We start from the raw sequence: 22187 nt of genomic DNA on the forward strand, positions 1-22187 counted from the left end.
TGACCAAGATGTATTATACTCAAAAGCCAACATGTTGAATTGAAATTCCTTTGTACAACTACTGAAATATTTTTTTAAGGTAAATGAAGTAATGCGCAAGTATCACTGAAGCAAGTGAGGACAGGGGCCAGCACGGTGGAAAGCACTGAGTAGTGACACAGAATTGACCTCAAGTGCCCGCCTTACCATTTCACAGTGAGACCTTGGGTTTATTACTTTACAGTGCTCTGCTTCGATTGCCAAGTCATAATTCATGCTTTAACACCTGAGCTGAGTAGGAAGCAAGATGTCATCATCTGAAGCCATCTGTGAAATGTCACCTGCACTATTTGCCTTATAGCACTCAATACCCCTGCAGTATAAATGGCCCTGAATCTCTGAAATAAGGCCATCCGGCAGGGTGCTGCTGAAGAAGGGACTTAGGGGCCCACTGGACTCGAATGGGTAGAGGGACAGGTATGACAGATCATAGGGGAGACAGATAATGGCTAAAGAAGCACCAGCCAACCACCTTTTGTTAATGCTTTTAAAGCCCACCTTGCCCCCCCCATGTAAGAATCAGGGGCTCTGCCCTGTGACTGGTTTATTTTACACCCAAGAGCTACAGGCAGCCAGCTCCTTTTTCACAGCACCTGAAAGGCCAACTTTCAGATTGAAGCATGTTCTTGAGTAGTACTTGCCTGAAGCCAGATACCCAGGGACCCGTGTCTCCTATAGCTACTACAAGCAGTTACAGAAGGTGCTAACAATCTGGTGGCCTGTAGTCGTGGGAAAATGCCCCCACCCAAGCCCCTGGCTTTTAGTGGGAGAGTATCTCTGCCCTTGTCCAGGAAAAAATAATAATGTCTCACGCTGCGAGTCAGCAACGAATGATTCATTGACACGCCAGTGAAACGTTGGGACTTGGCTTGGCCCCGGGTCTTGATGGCGTTTAAAGATTTCAGATATACAGGCGGAAGAGCCAGAACTAAACTGTCCTGGAGCCCCCTGTCCCCCCCGCCTCCCGCCCCACCTTGGAGAGTCTGGGCAACACATGCGGTCCAGCAACCCCAGCACAGGTCTCCAGAAAAGGGGAACCGCTTTCAAGCGGAGAATAACACAGTAAGTCAACACGGATGCGAAAAATCCAGGCGGAACCAGGCAGCGCCCTGGCGCCCACCCGCCTCGGTTTCCCCCTCCTGCAAAATGAGGATGTTGGACTGTAGGGTCCCTTAACTCTGATGCTACGACAGAAACTCTACAATATACCAGGCTGATGTGCCACCTGAGGCTTGGAAGCAAGGGGGAGAGAGAGAAAAGACGGAGGAAAACAAGAGAAGACAACAGGGAAGAGAAAAGGCGTGGGTAAGAGACTGGGAGGGAAGACACGGGGTTCCAGGACTGGCGTGGCGGGTTTTCAGCTTCACCCCCCCCCCACCTCTCCACACCTGAATTCTCACACATGGACCAAAGCCCCGCGCCCTAGTGAAGCTGGGCACCAATAGCCAAGCTTCTTCCGCGCACCAATGTCTGGCAGCCGGGTGAGCAGGTACTGAGCAGCGCGATACAATACGTGCCCCGGATGGAAGAGGGTCCGGAGGGCAGGTGAGCGAACCTTCCCGGGCTGCGCTGTGGTAAGATGGACTCACTCTGGAATCGCAGGGCGCCCTCATCTCCGCTCGCTAGCCGTGAACAGGCCAAATTTCATCCCCCCCCCCCCAACTTCAAGTCAGGATAAAGGATAAAGGGATGTATTTAAAAAAAAAAAAAAGTTGCAGAACTTTCTTTCCCCCCCCCTCCCTATCCCCAGCTCCGCTGTGAAGGCGGAACCCGAGGGCGGTGCCTGCATCCTGATTCGCCGGCAGCGGAGGCGGACAGTCTCCGATTGGCGCGCGGGGTCCCGGCCGGGAGGAGAGGGCGTGGGGGAGGGGAGCGGCCCTCCCTGCCCGCGGGAGCGGCTCGCGCCGGGAGCGGGTTAATTTCAAATCGGAGACTTGACTGCTCCAGCACGGTCACGTTCCCTCTGCCCGCCCGCCGGCCCGCCAGTCCTGGTCCCGGCGTGTCCCTCTGGCACCCCACCTCGGCGCGGCGGGAAAACGACTGACCGCCCGACGGACACCCTGAGTCTTGGGCCTGGGCGGATAAGGAGTGCCCAGGACTTCGGGATCAGCCGCCGCCGGCTCCAACTGTGAGGTGGACTGACAGGTCAGCGGAACGCAGAGGGACGCCGCGCCAGGACTGCCGGCAATAGGAGCGAACTTGGGCGGGCAGCGGCGGCGGCGGCGGCGGCCGTTTCCCGCCTCTCGCTCCGCCGGGGGCCTTGGAGGGAGGAGCTGAGCTCCCGCGCAGAAGGGCGGGGGGGGGGGGCGAGTAAGGGGGAGGGGCGAGGATGCCTTGGTTCCGGGCGCGGGTTTGCCCGCGCTCAAGCCCCGCGCAACTAAGGGGCGGTGCCGGCCACGGTCCGACTTTCCGCGCCAAATTTTTAAATCGGAGGCGGAAGGTCCGGCCACGCCCCTAGAGCCGTCAGCCAATCGCAGGCCTGGAGCCGGCTCTCTGATTGGACTGGAACCGTTGCTCTGGCAACCACGGGGATGCTATCTAGGAACTGTCGGGCGGGCTGTGGACTGGCGGCCTGACGAAGGGCGGTGCAGTTTCCCGGGAGGAGGGGGAAGCTCTCCGGGCGCGGAGCTGGTGACGGCGTGGGGTCTGTACCTGGATGCCTTACTAAGCAAAAGTAGCCCATCGTGGTGGAGTCGAACATCGTGGCGTGAATCGGCCACCTGAGCAGGGAGTACAAGGCGCTCTGAGGCTTTAAGGAAGCTTTTCTGTAAAGGAAGAAAGAAGTCTTAATTATAAGGCGTCCTTTAAATGCCTAGCCGTACGCTTAGCGTTTGGGAGCAGAACTTAGAAGTTTCCTATCAAGCGACTTACCAAAACTTTGTCGCTGCGCCTGCGCACGTGTATATTAGGGGTGAAATTCAAACATCTAGATGCAGACGGGTATTGAGATACTTGGGGTCCGGTGTGCTCATCCAGAACCTGAATTCGTGTGCTCTATCCAGAGCCCGAGCCCTGATCTGTGGACAGGTGGGTGCTTGCTACAGTGTATTCGGTGGGCGCGGGAGCATGGCCCGCCTTCTCCAAAGATGGGAGAGGACTGTCACGGAAAGTTTTGCGGTTGCTTGAAGTCTTAGGCAGTAGATGGGTTTTATAAAGGAATTTACCTGTTTGTTGGGATGAATCTCTGCCCAGTGGTGCTATCAGGAATAAAATCTAAGTCTAATTTGTAATTTTTTTTTCATTAGTCTTTGTTACCGTCACCTCTTGTATCCCTGACCTCTTCTGTCTGTGAAGGGATTTTCAGATCTACTCGTTCTTGATTTTCTCTTTTTTGTATTTCCTTTTTTTTAATTTAAGGATATTAAGCTTTTTATTAGAATTGATTGGAATACTTGAACTGAGAATTGAGGAGGAGCTCCAGATTTATCATTTTTAAAGGAACACTAAATGTGTGAGAAATTGACAGAATGGAGAACGAAAAGGTATTTTTTAACTGCTGTATTTTTATTCACCACTGCATTTTAAAGTGTAGTGTTATCCTGACTTAATGTTTCATCTTCTAGCCTCTTGTTAATGTTTGATTTTGGCTTCCCCTTTTAAACATCCAGAAGGAAGGAAATTTTAGTTTTTGAAGAGGAGGGGGTTGCCCAGGGTTAGTCATATTCCTGGTTTAATGATTTCATGGCAGTCTAAAGGAGATAAAGGGTAATTTTAACGAGATAAACGAGATAAAAGGTAATTTTAAGAATAAAAAAATTTGTTGTATTCCAGCGCAAGGATTCTTGAACAGCTCAAACTCAAAACAGGCATTTGTCTTTACTAAATATGATTTCCTTTTAAGGCAATTTTCTATGAAATTGTCAACTTCTTTAAATATTGGGGTTTGAAATACTGTTTAAGACAGAAATAAGTTATTTGAAAAATTAAGAAAACATTGTCAGCAAGGATATGTGGATTGATATTCAACTAGTGCCTTTTTTTAAAAGTGAACTTGCATAAAAGCTTCCTATGGGTATTAGATATTAGTAAAAGAAGAAAATCACTATTTGTCCTGGTATGGTGAGGCCAAGAGCTGCAGTTTTTAGAAGCCTTCCATCCTTAGGTCAGTACCTCCTTGGGTACATCTCATGGGATCAATCACATGAACTTCCATGCAAATACTACATACATGGCATGGCATGGGAAGGTCTGTGTTCTAGTCATCTGTGACTTTACACAGCCTGATGTCATGTTTGGCAAGATTCTGTTAACATTACACATAGAAAAGCCCTTGATAAATCCTTAAATGTCATAGACAGAAAATAGTATCTTTCATATATATTTCTAAAGTTATTGAAGAGTTTAATGAACCTCTTTTTTTCAATTATAGCCATTCCAAGTATTTTCTTCTAAAATTAATACAGATACATTTTTTAAAAAGTATATGAAGTTCCTGTGGACATAGGTCTCCACTAGTTTTATTTAACTTACCCTCTTTTGTCTCACTGGCAGCCCTGCTTCTGCCAGGAGCTAGGTTTATGACTTTGGGCAGCTAGTTTTACTTTTATTGGCCCCATTTCTCCCTGGGTACAATAGATGTTGAAAGTGCAGACTTTTCTGGTTAGAAGACCCACTTTTAAGCACTGAGGATTTTCTAGATAAATCTGGCATATGTTGGCCCTCATTTTATCTGCTTGGTTCTCCTCCTCCTTCATGTAAATAGTGTTTTAATTCAGCACTCACTAAATGCAGCTATTATACTAGGTAGATAATGGTTTCTGTTCTATGGGTCTTATACTCATTTTTATTTTATTTTATGGTCGTGGAGCTTGAACTCTGGGCCTGGGCGCTGTCCCTCAGCTCTACAGCTCAAGGCTAACACTCTAACACTTGAGCTAAAGTGCCACTTCTGGCTTTTTCTGCTTATGTGGTGTTGAGGAATTGAACCCAGGGCCTCATGCATGCAAGGCAAGCACTCTACCACTGAGCCACCCTCCCAGCCCTTATACTCATTTATAAAGGTTGCTTCTGGAGCTTGGGGCAATCACTTAAAATTATCAGACCTATAAGAGCAACATAAGTGAAGGGTACATGTGAACTCTCTAAACTATCTTTAGAACACTTCTTTAAATCTAAAGTTATTTCAAAATAGAATCAGAAATAAATCCAAATTAATCAAAAATGAATTAATTAGAAGTTAATTGGAAATTATAAGTCCTAACTAAATTAAACATGAATTAAATGAAAACATTTAGATCCATTCTTTTGCAAAACTGAAAATGAGACTTAAATTCTAGAATGCAGTAACAGCCAAGGCATAGTATCCCATGCCAGTAATCCCAGAACTCTAGAGGTTGAGGCAGGAGGGTTGTGAGTTTCAGACCAGGCAGGGTGACATAACAAAACCCCATTGGAAACAAAGGAGCAAACAAAATAGAATAGGTGTTAAATGGGAAGCTAATCATTGGGATATACTTTATAGTCAACTGTGCAATCACATTAGACATTTTCTTCTTAGCAATATTCTCTATATTATATAATTTTAGAATCAAAATTTACCTGATAAGTCCTGTTTTACAAGAGATTTAATTATTTACTTCTTTTGAACTAGGAAAACCTCTTTTTTGAACCACATAAAAGGGGACTGATGAAAACCCCCCTGAAAGAGTCCACTAAGGCCAATATACCTCTACCTGAGAGACAGCCCGATTTTGGCCCTTTAACCACGCCCACCAAACCCAAAGAAGCATCCCAGGGAGAGCCATGGACACCAACAGCCAATCTGAAAATGCTTATCAGTGCTGTGAGCCCTGAGATCCGAAGCAGAGATCAGAAAAGGGGATTATTTGACAATAGAAGTGGATTACCTGAGGCCAAAGACTGTTTACACGTAGGTTTCAGAGGACTAGGTTGGGAATGGGGAGGCAGGGCAGGGGAGATGTTGGGAGGGGGGAAGGTTTTGAAGCTGTTGCAGAAGTGCCAGCAATTACTAGGCGCTGGCTCAAACCTGTAATCCTAGCTACTCAGTAGGCTGAGATCTGAGGATCATGGTTTGAAGCCAGCCCTGGCAGAAAAGTTCATGAGACTCTTATCTCCAATAAACTACTCAGAAAAAGCCAGAAGTGGCACTGTGGCACAAGTGGTAGAGTGCTAGCCTTCAGCCAAAGAAGCTCAGGGACAGTGCCCAGGCTCAGAATTGAAGCCCCAGGACCAGCAAAAAAAAAAAAAAAGAAAAGAAAAACAAGAACAAAAACAGAAGTGCCAGCAATATAATATTAATCAGCACTGCTTTCTGGCTGTTACTAAACTCCATGAACATTCCTGATCCCATCAAATACACACAAACACTGGGAATTCTGAAACTTTTAGTGACTTTCATTCCAGCTTTTGGATTTGCTAAGCAAATTGTACTGGCTTACCCAACTTTGTCTTTTTTTACGTCCTACTTTGTAGTTGTACAAGCTTAGCATGTGTAGAAAAGGTATGTAAGAGGTGTTGGTCACGGAGCTCACATACCCCTAATAAATCTGGCAAAAATGAATTTTAGAATAAATTTGTTTACCTTTTCCTTTGTAGGACCACTTATCTGGTGATGAATATGAGAAATCTCAACCAAGTCGAAAAGATAAAAGTTTAGGATTGTTGTGTCACAAGTTCTTAGCCCGGTATCCTAATTATCCCAATCCTGCTGTGAATAATGACATCTGTCTTGATGAGGTAGCTGAAGAACTTAGTAAGTACAAAAGTTTGCTTAAAAGGTTAATAATTAAACTTGGGTTTATGGACTTAACTCCTCAGTTGTATGCTCAGAAGCAGTGTTTGTAGCAGACATAAATAAGGCTATAGGGAACTGATAGGTGTCTAAAGTCCTATTAATCTGAGGATAAAGATGAATGGCTTTTAATTGCAGTGAATCTCAGAAACCTGAAAATGATATGCTTACTTTTTGCTGAGGTTGTCTAAAGCTTTACAGAAAGGCAACATTGCTTTATTGTCTCTGTTTCACAAACAGCTACAATTCTGAACTTTCCTCGACTCTTTTCTTGAGGAGCCAAAACCTTCTTGGTTGTTACATTGATTGGCACCTCCTGTAGATAGAACCAGGTTGTACTCCCTGCCACCCTGCCACCACCAGACTGAAGACTGCTTTGGGGAGTATTTTGGTGTTTGGTGTTATGTCTTTCATAGACCTGAATCTAGTTATAACTAAAAGAATGTATGGCAAATTAGAAATGTTTTTCGAAAGTTATATAAATACCTTAATCTTAATCTTGAAGATGTGAGCTATGCCAGATAATTCAATTTAACTAGATTGGGCAAGTCATAAGAGTTACTACTACCAACGTCGTTCGTAGTAGCAAGGATGTAGGAGAAGTTAGACTGAAAGAGAGTTATACTTTCCTAATTTTTTGTCAGTTTTTAAAAAGTCCATCTTATTTTTTTCTAAAATCTCATAATTTTAGACCTGGTGTGTGAATGTGATAAGCGTGTGTGTGTGTGTGTGTGTGTGTGTGTGTGTGTGTGTGAGGTGTGTGTGTGTGTGTGTGAGGTGTGTGTGTGTGTGTGTGTGTGAGGTGTGTGTGTGTGAGGTGTGTGTGAGGTGTGTGTGTGTGTGTGTGAGGTGTGTGTGTGTGTGTGTGAGGTGTGTGTGTGTGTGTGTGAGGTGTGTGTGTGTGTGTGTGTGTGTGTGTGTGTGTGTGTGTGTGTGTGTGTGTGTGTGTGTGTGTGTGTGTGTGAAGACTTGGGTATTCCCTAGGTAAGTTAGTAGCTTTGTCCTGGTCATTAAAGTAACTGCTTCACAAGTTAGGATAAAATGTCTATGCCTTGGTACGTATTAGATAATCAATAGATGTTGCCTTTCTAAGTCATAATCACTCATTTCTACCTTTGAGAACATTGCTGTATCTCTTCCACCTTCATCCTGTTGTTTTCAGTAGTAAATAAAATTATATTACCTTGAATCTATTGACTAAAAGCCCACAGAAGAAGTGACTCACTTCCAAAACACAAAAGTGACCTATTAACCTACAATCATATTCTTTGTAGATGTTGAGCGTCGGCGAATTTATGATATAGTGAATGTCTTAGAGAGCTTACACATGGTGAGCCGCCTTGCCAAAAACAGGTACACTTGGCATGGGCGACACAATCTCAACAAAACCCTTGGTACTCTGAAGAGCGTTGGAGAGGAGAATAAGTATGCTGAACAGATTATGATGATCAAAAAGAAAGAGTATGAACAAGAGTTTGACTTTATTAAGAGTTACAGTATTGAGGACCATATCATCAAATCAAACACTGGCCAAAATGGACACCAAGACATGTGTTTTGTTGAACTTCCTGGAGTGGAATTTCGGGCAGGTGAGCGATGGCATGGAAAAGTCTACTAGCTGAGCAAGGTGGCACAGCTCTATAATCTCAACTACTTGAAAGACAGAGATGAGGACTGTGGTTGGAGGCCATCCTGGGTAAAGTTTGTGTGAGACACTATCTGATAAACTAGAAAAATGAGCAAAAAGACTAGGTATATGGCTCAAAGGATAGAATGCTGTGAGTGTGATGCCCTGAGTTCAATCTCCAGTACTGAATGAAAAAAAAAAAAAGAAAGAAAAGCTCAGACATTTCTCATGAGCTTGCTCTCTTCTATATAGCTACTTGGCTGTAATGCTAAAACACTGCAGTTGTCAGCTGGATGATCAGGTGGTAGTATTTTTAGCCTTGTCACTTTAGAAGTCACTTGTCCCCTCACGAATTTTAATTCTCTAATCTTCTTCTTTCCCCAAAGCTTCTGTAAACAGCCGCAAAGATAAGTCCTTAAGAGTGATGAGCCAGAAATTTGTGATGCTGTTTTTAGTGTCAACGCCTCAGATAGTAAGCTTAGAAATTGCTGCCAAGATTTTAATTGGGGAAGACCATGTGGAAGATTTGGATAAAAGCAAGTTTAAAAGTAAGTGTCATGGACTTCTGTGGAGCTTAAATCTAATCACAAACAATAACGTTTCTATTATTAGCTTATTTCCAAATGTATAGAGCACTGAACACATCCTGTCTAGTTTAGCTTTTCTACCTTCACTTTTCAGCAGGTATGGTGGTACTGGCCTGTGGGGATCAAAGATATGTATAACTATTCTTATTTGTTAGATACTTTGGCTTCACATGATATTGTAACAAAGTCATAGAATCTGTACTAGCTAAGGTCTGAATGAGCAATAAATTGTAAAGAAGAAGTGGGTTCCTTGATCTCTGCTCTCTGCACTAATACTGATATGTTGAGGTATAAATAACTCCTATGAAAAAATATCCCCCAGAATGACCTACAGTATAAATGGCCTGTCGGTTTTGAAAGAAGAGTTTTAGCCAGATTATCTTAAATTTGAAAGGGACTCTAGGATTTTAACACAGAATTTGCCTTGATCCCTGTGCCAGACTTTGCAGGAACCTCCGCAAGGAATAGAGAGAAGTTGTGAAAAGAAGTGCCTGAGAAAGGCATCTAGTGAATGCTTTTCTCTTCTGGGGTCTGTACTAGATGTAGGTGGCTTCCCAGGACGCAGCCATATAGTGAGGCAGAGCCACCCTGACTGACCTCAGAGGTCACAGGAATTGTCCGGGAGCTCACCTGGAAATGCCATCCTAGCCTGTAAAGCTGTTCTAGTCTCAGAAGTACATTCAGACATCCCTAGATTGATATATATTTATTTCAAGACAACTAAGTAGAGAGTAAAGACAGTAGTACAGGCAGTTGGCTTAGGAGATCTGCAATTTGAGAAACCACATCCCTGTACTACAAATGGGTCACCTGTTTTTCTCTGAGTCACCAGACAGTTTTCAGCTCCCTGTTTCACTGGTTATAGCATTTAGCTATTTCTGGAAGTGCAGATGTGTAATTTGCTGCATCCTCAGGGAACTCAGAACCTTCTAGAATGGCTATGAAGGGAGACTCCATTTGTAATTTTGTACTATCAAACCGAAGTTAACAGATTCTTTGTAACAAAAACATTTTTAAAGCATGAGATTTGTAGAATTAACAGATCTATATGTTGCCTATCACTTAAAAACCTAAAAATGTACAAATGTCCTTAGGGGTACAGAATTCTCCATACTTCATGCTATGAAAGAAATCTTGTTTTATATGCTATTTTGAATAGAAAAGCAATACATTTACCATTTATTTCTATTTGTTCACATAAAGTCTTCTGATTCCTCAGAAGATATTTAGGAATGGCAAGTTTTTATAAGTCTGGTGATTTCATCAAGTTATTTTTCTGTTTTCAAAGTGTACTGTTATCATTGCAAAATTCAGTACCAGCAGCAACTGACTTTTAAATATTTTAAACCTCTTCTTGGTTTTAATTAAAGGGGCAGCCGTAGAATAACTTAAAAGGAGTCAGATGTTCCTGTCTGACATTGACAGGGCAGCTCTTAGAATATACATGAATTTCTTATGAAGCAGAATCTTTTGATCTTTCATTATTCTGTTAAGTGGCATATATCTTTTTTTTTCCTAGCAAAAATTAGGAGATTGTATGATATAGCTAATGTTCTGAGTAGCCTGAATCTTATCAAGAAAGTTCATGTTACAGAGGAAAGAGGAAGAAAACCAGCTTTTAAATGGACAGGCCCAGAAATCAGTCTAAATAGCAGTGGTATGTATTTTTTCTTTCATTTTTAAAATTCTTTTTCAAATTAATGCACATTTGGAGAGATTTTTCTTTCCAACTCCAGATGGGAAGGACATATATAAATGACTGTAAAAGCTATTAAAGATGAGTGCCCATATAGAGTTGGCTACTGGTGACATTAGATATGTAATCTCCATAACCACCTTCTCTCACCCTGTATCCAAGAAGTAAAATTTGAAAGTGAATGGATTTAAAAAGTTGAAAGCTTCAGAGAGCATATACATGTTTGCTCTCATATTCTGTTCAGTAAAAACATCAAGAACTGTAACACATTGAGAATAAGAAATTAATCTAATCTGGTTTCAAGGTAGATGTTTCTAATATTCAACACTGAAATGCTCATATTTTTGCATCCCATCAAATATCTATACACAGAAGCACTGGAAAATGGCAAGAATGTGAACCACAGAAAGATGGGGAGACTTAGGTTCTAGTCTCAGCTCTACCACCTATTAGCTATGTGTCCTCAGGCAAGTTACTTCTCCAAGACTCAGTTTCCTCTTCTGTGAAGTGGAAAGGACAATGGCACCATTGCAAGGTTACTGAAATTTTAGAAGCATTTCACGGAGAGATGTTCTGGTCCAGGAATCTGGAATGAAGGTTGTGGGACTGTACTAACCAGATATATACCCCAAACCCTCATGCTGCTAGCTGAGACATCTTGCATCAGACATTGTGTGTCTCTGCTTTCCTCTCTGGGTGCATTTTCCAAAAGTAGCCTAACCAGTGGAGCAAGTATACGGATCATATTCATCAGGTCTGATGATAAGACATAATTTTGGTTTTTTTGGTGCCAGTCCTGGGGCATGACCTAGGGCCTGGGTGCTGTCCTTTTGTGCTCAAGGCTAGTGCTCTACCACTTTGAATCACAGCTCCACTATTGGCTTTTCTTTTCTTTTCTTTCTTTTTTTTTTTTTTTAAATAGTGGTTAACTAGAGATACAGGAGTCTCATGGACTTTCCTGACCAGGCTGGCTTTGGATCTCAATCTTCAGATCTCACCTCCTTGAGTAGCTAGGATTATAGATGTGAGCCACTGATGCCCAGTCAGGACATATACTTTTTAATACATCACCAAGAAAGAAAATGAAGAGTGACTACAGTCTAGCTCTTCATTGGTTATTGTCCATTTCCATGTCTGAATGTTCCACATCCAAGGATTCAACTTATAATAAGTTGAAAATACTGAATTTGTATGTGCACGTGTGCACACGCATGTATATGTGCATGGGTGCCAGTCCTGAACAAAGTGCCTGAGCACTGTCCCTGAGTTTTTCCTCAAGGCTAGTGGTCCACTGCTTGAGCCAAAACTCCACTTCCACCTTTTTTTGTTGTTGTTACATTAGTGGAGTTAAGAGTCTAGTGGACTTTTTGCCCAGGCTGGCTTCAAACAGCGTCCTCAGATCTCAGCCTCCTGAGAAACTAGGATTACAAGCGTAAGCCACCAGCACTCAATGAAAATGTCAAAATTTTAAATGTTTGTCTGCACTGAACATATATAGACCTTTTCTGATCATTATTCCCTAACTAGTACAGTATCACAACTACTTATATACTATACAATGCAGATTATATTAGGTATTATATGTAATTAGGGATGACTTCAGATTTACAGGAGGATGCATATAGGTTATAACCAAATAGATTTCATATTGTATAGGAAACTTGAACATCTCCAAATGCATGTCTTCATCTAAAGGGGATTCATAAACTACTCCTTCTTGAATCCCAAAGGACTGATACAGTGTGGTTTCAGAAATACAACATGAAATACTGTATCAGAGTGCATCTGACAAAAGAAAGCCTGTGGGAGAGTAGCACAGTTGCTCTCTAATCATTTTGGAACTACATTTTGATTTCATATCTCAGGAGGAAGCTGAAATCACCTCCTCCCCTTTAATACAGACCTTTTTCCATTTCAGGCCCCAGCCCAGTCATACCTGTTGCCACCTCTGATTTGGAGGTAAGGCAGTCTACAAAAGAGAACTGTGCCAAAAACCTCTTTTCCACGCGTGGGAAACCAAACTTCACTAGACATCCATCTCTTATCAAACTGGTAAAGAGTATAGAGAGTGATCGGAGGAAGATAAATTCTGCTCCCAGTAGCCCTGTCAAGAACAACAAAGGTACATTTTGTGTTTCACTATCTTTACACAAAGATCCTAAATCATAAGCCTAAGTTACGTATATATTATTCTTTTTTAAATGGCCATTTGTAGGATTCACTGTTTAATTGCCCTGTAACTTTGGGGGCAGTACATGTTATCTAGTTTTTTGACCTCAGTAAAATTTCATCTGTGTGAATATTTATTCTTAAGCTTTAACACACACACCCCTTTCTATTTTACTAGCTGAGAGTTCTCAGAATTCTCCACCCTTCCCAAGTAAAATGGATCAACTCGCAGCTATTTGTAAAATGCAGTTAGAAGAGCAATCAAGGTAAGTTGGCAGTGCTCTTTAGTAACAGAGTGAATTACTTTCACATTGTGTTATTAGAATCAGTTGCTTTGTGTGAGCACTAGCTTTGGAAACTACAGAGATAATCTGTTCCATGTCTCCTACACAGTTATTACAGAAATGATAGTTTCTGTAATGGCTTCACCTTGGGTTTAAAGTGATAGAACATTTAGAAGCAAATGTGTTTCCATAGTGTCATGTTCTAAATCTTATCTTTCAGTGAACCCAGAAAGAAAGTGAAAGTACAGCTAGCAAGATCTGGGCACTACAAACGAGTGGCTCCTCTGGATGCCCCAGCAAATGCTGAGCTAGAGCTGATGGCACCATCCCTCATCCAGTCTCTGGGGGTGGTCCCCCTGATCCCTAGTCCATTGTCATCAGCAGTGCCTGTGATCCTACCTCAGGCCCCTTCAGGCCCATCCTATGCCATCTACTTGCAACCTGCCCAAGCCCAAACCATAACACCACCCCAAGGCCTGAGCCCAACAGTCTGCTCCACCCATTCCTCTAAAGCTACTGGGTCAAGCGACTCCACAGATGCCTCCACTGAAAAGGTCACCAATGATGCCACAAAGACCAGTGCCTCCTCCAGACCTGGAAGCTTGCTGCCTTTAGCAGAGAGACAAGCTACAAAGAACCGAAACAGGGAGGCAGCTGGAGAAAAAGGCTCCAAGAGAGCAAGCATACTGGAGGACAGTGGATCCAAAAAGAAATTTAAAGACGATTTAAAAGGACTTGAAAATGTCTCCACAGTAAGTACAACCTTGAATTGTGCTTTAATTTTTTTTTTAGAAATTTCCTACCCGATTCAAAGAGAAAAATTTGGTGGCTTGTGAAATTTAGCAGATCAAAGACAGTATGTCAGAAGACAAGGGAACCGTTCCTTAGCATCCTGTAATCCAAAAGAGGCCTGGACAGCTAATCCTCTGACTACGATGAAGGCAGAGTCATTTTTAACCTTCAGAGGAGGGATTACTTGCTCTTTTTAAAGCATCACAGGTGGTTGTCCACAAGTCTCTTTCTCCATCCCATACTGGAATGCAAACAACTGTCATGAAGTCATAAATAATTTATAAGCAGACATAGGATTCCTGTGACTCCTGCTTTCTGAGTCATTCTTCAGTGTTTGTTTGATGTCATGTACCTGGCATCTGTTGCCTAGAAGATAATATGTTCCTCATTTTCAGTTCCTACCTCAAATGTCAATCACAATTTCTACGTTGTATAAATGGAAAAGTCAAACTAATCTTGGTAACTTGTAGGTTTCTTGGATGCCTTGATTTCTATAGATATTGACATGCTAGGTAATTTTTTTTAACCCTAGGAAATTAGCTCAGGATAAAGTAACATTGAATGTCTATCCACAGAGCAGATATCATAGGTGTTAGTTCTTTTATAGACATTGTCTCATTCTCCTGTCTTAGGACAATTATTTATGAAAGACAGTGTGACTGAGTAAATTCAATTAAACATGGAGGCAGAAGTTACTCTCATTTTGCCCCTTTCGTTAACACAAGATATTTACTTCCCTACATCTTACATGTATTCATTTGTCAAGAAACTGTTCCAGCAGCTGGGAAGGTGGCTCAGTGGTAGAGTGCTTGCCTTTCATGCAAGAGGCCCTGGGTTCGATTCCTCAGGACCACATAAGCAGAAAAAACCAAAAGTGGTGCTGTGGCTTAAGTGGTAAAGCTGAAGAGCTGAGGGACAGCACCCAGGCCCAGAGTTCAGGCCCCACCACCGGCAAAAAAAGAAAGAAAGAAAGGAAGAAAGGAAGGAAGAAAGAAACTGGTCCACATATTTTTACTGTACACTTACTGAGTAGAAAAACTGTGCTCTGGATTCAGATCTCACTCTGTATCATCTTTAGTTGTGGTTGCTTCTAAGTACTTGCCCATGGCCACATGACAGTTTCTATGGGATTATTGAATTTATTACATGATAATATACATAAAGAGGTTTCTGGTCTTTTAAAGACACCATATCAGCTGAAGGGCATTATCTCTAACTGGTTATTAAGGGAGCTTTAGAGTTTGCCAAATTTTCCCTGAGGATGGCCCCATGAAAGCTATTTAAAACATGTGTATTATCTCACATAGTATCATTTTTCATTTAATGTACATGCTAGGGGCAAAATCACAAGGCTGGCTTCATTCATTTTCTGGGAGGTCCATAATCTCTTTGGGCCAATGAGTATGATTGAATAATGATCTCCTGTTGCTCCCTGAGACGTTCAGGATTAGGGTTTTCAATGGGTAGAATGCAACGTGCTTCTTTTTTTTTTTTTTAACCTCTGTGGGTTCATTTTGACCCTTTTTAGCATGAAATGAACAGAACAAAAAAGGAAGAAAGACAGAGCAAGCTTCATGTGCTAATTCATTCCAACAAACATTTACCAAGAATCCAAACACTCTAGGGGTGGAAAGAAGACAGTATCCAAACAAACACAAACTTATCAGATAGTGGATAAGAATAGAGAAAACAAAACAATTTGAAGGTAAAAGAGGGAGTCAGGATGACTAGGCTGGAAGACGTAATTTTCAAGGGGAATTATGTCAAATTCATTCTTTAAGGCTAATAATTTTAATATATTTTCTAAATGGAATTGGCATTATAGGTTAAAAGACTAATAAGTATAATTTATATTGACAATTATTATTTATTATGGAGACATAATTATGAGAGTAATATGGGTTTCACTGAAGGCTTCAGTTAAACCAGTAGTAATAATTTATCCCATCAAGGAACATAACTAAAAATAACAGAGCAAGTGTTAAAAGAATTCTCTATTTCTGATTCTAAGAAACAAAATTTAAACCTGTGGTATATTTTCAGCTTTGTAAATTCTAAATCCTCTGATTCCCAAGGGAAAGACCTAGTAGGAGAGAGATTGAAGTGTGGACTATTGCTTTGGCAATGGAGAGAAAATAAGTTTGAAGGAAGATAAAAAGGAGCTCCCCAATTTATAAGAGTTGCTTTTAACTTTCGCCAGTCCTGAGTATGGAGAGGCTAAAGCACTTTTCAGGCAGTTTAACTTTCTGTTTGGAGAAGCACAGAGATCTAACAGGCAGGATGGCAGGTACATGTAACCCTCAGCCTTTTCTATTATTACTTACTTTATTGCCTCAAGGTTTTGTTTTGTTTTGTTTTTTCCTAATGGCATTCTGCATCTCTAATATGAATAAATCAGATCACCTTTTGTTCTGTTATTTTCAGCCTCTGAAGTACTTTTATATAAGCTTGCTTGGTATCATCCAAATAAGCAGTCATGTACAAAACATTCTAATTCCTTAGGTTTAAATTGGGTCATCAGACTTCCTAGAAAGGGCCAGGCAGTAAATATGTTTGGCTGTTAGGCCAACTCAACTCTGACAGTGTAGCAGGCAAGCAGCCACAGACAGCACATAAATGCTGGGCATGACTGTGTTCCAAAGAAACCTTGACAAAATCAACCAAAAGATTAGATATACTCCTGGACCAAAGTTTGGCCACTCCTTTCTCTAAATCAACATTGCTTAAAATGTTTTTCTTTTTAGTATGAGCTCTTTTTAATAGCCTTACCAAAAATTTATTTGCCAAATAATATGACAATAGTAAATACAATACACCCTACTTGGAGATTTATAATTCATGCCCACGTAAAGTATCTAGAAAATTATCTAATAAAGATACTGTTGGCTTTTGTTTAAGCTTTTCTTAAACATATTTGAGCATGAATCAAGCAATGCCTGTTTGCATCCCTAGGAACTGGTGTTCCTCAGAATACTCTTTGGGAAATACCATCCTACCCAATTCAAGAACAGTAGTTAAAAGACTAAACTTGTCATACCTGGTGTTGGCCTCCATTAAGCTTGGTACTCACAGTGTCACATCATAGCAGGACATAGCAGTATTTAGGACATCAGTGTAAGGGAAGTGTGCCAGGTAAGCCTTAATACTAAGTAGCTTTGGGTAGCATTTAAGAAATCAATATTCTGTATTATTCCAGGGCAAAAACTGGAATGAGTGGGAGGCATTATCCTTTGGTGTCTGGCTGACTGAGCTGCCTATATCCCAGCTATTGGAAAACTTGGGTCAGTGAGAAAAACAGTCAAAGGCTACTGTCCTGAAGTGACACATGGCCATTTTTGTGTAAAATAAATCCTTCCTCCTTGTTTTCTAGACCTTGTTCCCATCAGGATACCTAATCCCTCTCACTCAGTGCTCATCCCTGGGGGCAGAATCCATTTTATCTAGTAAAGAAAACTCAGGTACACTTTCCCCAAACCAAAGGATCTACGGCTCACCCATTGCAGGTGAGTATATGAATACTTTCAAACATGAGCCAATCATAAGTTCAGATACGCCTTGTAAACTTCCCAGCCAAATTCCTGTGCTTTTAAGAACTCTTCCCCACCCCCCTTTTTTCCAGGTGTTATCCCAGTGACATCATCTGAACTCACTGCTGTTAATTTTCCCTCTTTTCATGTGACACCTTTGAAGCTTATGGTTTCACCAACTCCTGTGGCAGCCGTACCTGTTGGGAACAGCCCGGCTCTCACTTCGAGCCACCCCGTTCCTGTCCAGAACCCAAGCTCAGCCATTGTAAACTTTACCTTGCAACACTTGGGACTCATATCTCCCAGTGTACAGGTGTCTGCCAGCCCTGGGCCTGGTACAGGAGCTGTTCCTGTATCCCCAAGAATAGAAACAGTTAGTACTGTACCAGAAAATGCAGGCTCTCAACAAGGACGAGCCACCAACCATGACTCACCAGTCCCAGGCCAGAGCCAAGCAAATGGACAATCAATTGCTGTGACGGGGCCACAACAGGTAAAAGCATTCTCATTTAATTATTCCTAGAATTAATATGCCCCAAAAAACATCATAGGAGACTCTAGAGAGAGGAAGGATAGCAAAGGGAGTGATTAAAAGTCAGCCTTCCTTTCAGATCCAGGAAGAGTGCCTACTGGGTTATCATGAGGTTTTGTCTTCTTTTAGCAAAAGTAATGAGAATATTAAACCCTTCAAGGCTTCCCTAGCCAATGTTAAGATATGCTAGTATTCCAACATGCGGCACATTTATCTAGCCTAGTGTTCTGGGTCTGCTCACACATATGTTTGTCTGCAAATTTGACTCCTTTTTTCCATTCTTCTTTCCAATCAGCCTGTTCCTGTAACACCCAAAGGGTCACAGTTAGTGGCTGAAAGTTTCTTCCGTACCCCAGGTGGACCATCCAAGCTGCCTGGCCCATCCTGTATGGATTTTGATGGCGCTAATAAAACCTCCTTTGGAACTCTCTTTGTCCCACAGCGGAAACTGGAAGTCTCAACAGAAGATGTCCACTAATTGATTATTTGATTTTTCTAAAGAGCTATTTAACAGAGAAGATGTACACAGACTGCTTTGGAAAATACCATCTTTGAAAATACTGTAAATATACATTGGGGTTACTCAATGTCAAAGCTATTTGTTTTCATACATACATACATACATACATACATATATACATACATAAATACGTGCACGCACACACACACACACATTTGTATAAGGCTAAGTTCAGCCTTCAAGCCTACAAAATAAAAGTAAAATGTTGAACGAAGGTATATTAACTTGTGGGGGGGAAGATTCATTATTTCAACTGTGCCCACATTATTATGCAAAATACCTGTATTAAAGTTTACTTTTGTTTGAGTGAATATGTTTAGTATGCCTAACACAGCACTCTCATACTTTTTGCACAAAGAAAATGCTGTGTGATGTATAATGTATTTTTAATAGGAGGGCTAAAGCTATATTTTTTGTAATTTCTTTAATCTGTTGGTGTTGCAGTATGTCTTTTTGTAGAGTTTGCAACAATCCTCAATCAAGTCTGGAAAAATTATTTATAAAATGTATTTTTAATCATAAGTTGTTCAAATTAAAACTTTTCTAAAATGTAGTTAACATTTTCATTTGGCCATTTAGGCGGTCTTGGGAGAAAAACTTTATTCTCAGAGGCAGATTTCTGGGAAGGAGAATATATCATGGGATTTAGATATGTCAAGTTTATAGAAAGTTTAAATTCTCTTCCTCTCTTGAGATCCTTGGTTTTGCTTAGAATAGTGAATATAGCTTGGTAAAGGCTAGTACTTGACCAAGGTTACCTCTCTAAGTGCCACAAGCTTTCCACTCTTCCCTTGGAGACTAGAGATAAAAGGCAGGAGCTCCACTGCCCTACCCCAGCATAACCTGCATCTATCCCAGGCTTCCTACTCTTTGCTGAGGAAGATCAGACACCAATACTCCTGCTCTACTTACAAACATTAATAGTACAAGAGGGGTTCTTTGTGAAAATTGCATAGATACAAAGTTCTTTGGACAAATTCATCCTCTGTTATATTCCCATGTCCTCCCTCAGTTTTTCAAACAGCGTTTGGTGGGTTTTATTACATAGAAATACGGATTATACACTATATATATTATATAGATCATAAATTCTTACTGGCTGTTGGACACCCTAGCTGATTCCACAGCTTGGCTGTTGTGAACAGAGCTGCAATAAGCATGGATACTGACTTATACTTCTTTGGATATATGCCCAAGAGTGGTATAGGGGGTTATAAGATAGCTAACCCCATTGTTACAGGACAAATTGTATTTTGAGAATTGATGGAGCTTCCCTGGCTATGTTCTTAAAGAATCTTAATATCTATTTCCTACTTATTGGCTCTATGACAAAAATGCTATACATTTTAATTGTATTATATCTACGAGCTAGGTCACCCTGCTAGTGTGTGCAGGGATTTGAAACATGTCTGTTGGATGCAGCCTAGAAGCTCTGGTAGAAATCAGTCACATGTTTTAGATAATCTGAGCATTTGTATGGTCATCCTTGTTGGCACAACCAAGTAAAGGAAACAGGGCAGATTTTCATGTTTACCTAGAGATCCCGCTTCCTCTATACAATTAGAGAACTTACTCTCAAAATTCTTTTGTCTTTATTTTTATTTTGCTTGGGAGGTATGTAAATGATTCCTGATACAAGAATTGGCTCCTGCTTTTAAGGTGTCTATTATATAACTTAGAAACAAAAATAAGCAAAACATCTCCATGCAGTAGAGAAGGTAAGGTGCCAATGGTAAAATATGTAGTTCTGTGGAGGCTAACTGGATTTAATTGCATACACAAAATTAGGATTAACTCAGACAAAGCTAATGTAACACACAGACCTGTGGCAGAACTAGATAAGTGGAAGGCCAAGTTTCTGTTTGTCCCTTCATCAGTATCTACACAAGAATGTACCTGGCTGGGGAAATCAAGTGCACAAGAACAAAGATGTGTTAGGCTTCAAGGTATCTCTGGAGACTGCTCCTACTAGTTCTGTCACTTGACATTCTTGAAGGTACCCCTTGATTACAATCTTCTGGCAAGCAAGACCCTTGAATTCAAACCCCAATACTTCCCCCAAACAACTGGTGTTCATATGCTTATGTGAGCCCTGCCCCTTGAATATGGATAGGATCTGTTCCTTCTAACCAGTAGGATACCATAAAAGTGAGAGAGTATATAATTGTGTGTATGTGTTTTTATAATTCCATCTTATATATTTGGCTGGCTGGAGTCTCTTGCTGACTTTGAAGAATCAAGGAAACCAAGGAACCCAATATGGTAAGGAACTTTGGGCTGAAGGTAGTATATAGCCTTCAACAACTGAATTCTTAAAAGTTTACTTTTAGCTACAAAGAATTCTACTGAATTCTGTGAACAACTTAAGTAAGCTTAAGGTATGTTATTTTTTGGATATAAAATGACCCCCCCCCAAAAGGCTGGTTTGTCCCTACTGCAATTCTATTCAGAGGTGGAGGTCCCTAGGAGATAATTTGATCATGAGAATCTGACCTCACTAGTAGATTAATCCATTAAATTTACAATTTAATAGGATGCTGGGAAATGGTGGAAACTTCAGGAGGTAGAGTTTAGTTGGAAAAAATGAGACACTGTGGGGGTAGATAGGAATATTTGCCCAAGGTCTCTGGTTCTCTCTACTTCCTGGCTATCCTGAGAGATGAGAGACTTTGCTCTACCATATACTCCCACTACAATGCTGGACACCACCACAGGCCCAGAAACCAGAACCAAATGATAATGGACTTAAATCTCTGAAATGTGAGACAAAAATAAAACTTTCCTCCCTCAGATTGATTTTCTCAGGTACTTTGTCACAGTGATAAAAATCTAAGATCTTTTTCCCATCAAGCTTCTGATGAGATTTTGGCTTTATGGAACTAAAGACCCTTAACCACGTTGAGACTCTTGACCCATAGAAACTGACATAAGGGTTTTAAGATGCTAAGTTTGTGATAATACTGTTAAACAGCAATAGATAATACATATTGTCATATAACCTACCACTGTTCATAAACACCATTTTTCTGTTTGCTCTATTATGGGTCATTGGTTTTATAGATACTCATAGAAGGAAACATTCCTGGGACATGGTAACCCAGACTTAAATGAGAAAACAACTTTTAAAGATGGTAGATAGTAACAGCAATTGACATTTATCTGTCCAGTCTGCAATTCTTTTCCCAAACTACCTCCATATTTCCTCCTAAGGAGTTCCATTTTCCACATTGTAGAAGTCCCGGTGGACTACTATTGGGAACCCAATTCACATCTAGCAAGAGTCAATTTGTTATTCAGCCTAAACCAAACTCCCTGGAATTTGAGGTTCCATTTCTCACATTCTGATTTCACTACATTGTGTTTCTACCTGTGGAGCTCCTGCTTTCCAGGCTCTGTCAAGCACCTGCCCATATTTAAACCAGAGTTTTAGCCATTCATTGATCCAAGAGACTTTGCTATCCTAGTAAGTTTACTTTGATTAAAGTAGTCTTTTTTTTACATGGTGGGTTACCAAAAGATTTACCATATCATAAAGGAAAACTCAGAGCCAAGACTTCCTAATTCTCAGACCACTTAATGTGTTTCCTAAGCTTGGATGGTAGAAATCCAACCAAAAGTAAAAAAGAAAAGACCTTCATAAATGTTCATCTCACTAGAAAATGC

The 22187-nt window shown here is 41.1% G+C and overlaps 1 protein-coding gene across 5 annotated transcripts; it reads left to right on the forward strand.

The window, feature by feature from the left end:
* Positions 1–2007: 2007 nt before the first annotated feature.
* Positions 2008–19006, forward strand: E2f8 (E2F transcription factor 8). 5 transcript variants are annotated; one of them, XM_070032733.1, is made up of 13 exons: positions 2008–2184; positions 3397–3521; positions 5630–5908; positions 6595–6751; positions 8065–8379; positions 8804–8965; positions 10524–10661; positions 12619–12822; positions 13048–13135; positions 13374–13905; positions 17316–17448; positions 17565–17965; positions 18300–19006. In XM_070032733.1, the coding sequence occupies exons 2-13, from the start codon at positions 3507–3509 to the stop codon at positions 18480–18482; spliced, it is 2607 nt and encodes an 868-aa protein (XP_069888834.1). In that variant the 5' UTR covers positions 2008–2184; positions 3397–3506; the 3' UTR covers positions 18483–19006. The 5 variants fall into 5 exon arrangements, with proteins under 5 accessions (XP_069888834.1, XP_069888833.1, XP_069888836.1 ...); XM_070032734.1 differs by lacking the exon at positions 2008–2184 and adding an exon at positions 2995–3066; XM_070032732.1 differs by lacking the exons at positions 2008–2184; positions 3397–3521 and adding an exon at positions 2679–3066.
* Positions 19007–22187: the final 3181 nt, after the last annotated feature.

This window comes from Dipodomys merriami, unplaced genomic scaffold (genome assembly GCF_024711535.1).
Source record: "Dipodomys merriami isolate MVZ:Mamm:240054 unplaced genomic scaffold, mDipMer1.0.p SCAF_21, whole genome shotgun sequence".
Lineage (NCBI taxonomy): Eukaryota > Metazoa > Chordata > Mammalia > Rodentia > Heteromyidae > Dipodomys > Dipodomys merriami.

What these genes read in the sequence shown, in the direction of transcription:
- E2f8 (XM_070032732.1), top strand. Translation starts at nt 2,848, where the DNA reads ATGCCTAGCCGTACGCTTAGCGTTTGGGAGCAGAACTTAGAAGTTTCC. An exon ending in AGGCCAAAGACTGTTTACAC is followed by an intron (nt 5,909 to 6,594) that starts GTAGGTTTCAGA and finishes TTTCCTTTGTAG; the next exon opens with GACCACTTATCTGGTGATGA. An exon ending in CAGTTAGAAGAGCAATCAAG is followed by an intron (nt 13,136 to 13,373) that starts GTAAGTTGGCAG and finishes CTTATCTTTCAG; the next exon opens with TGAACCCAGAAAGAAAGTGA.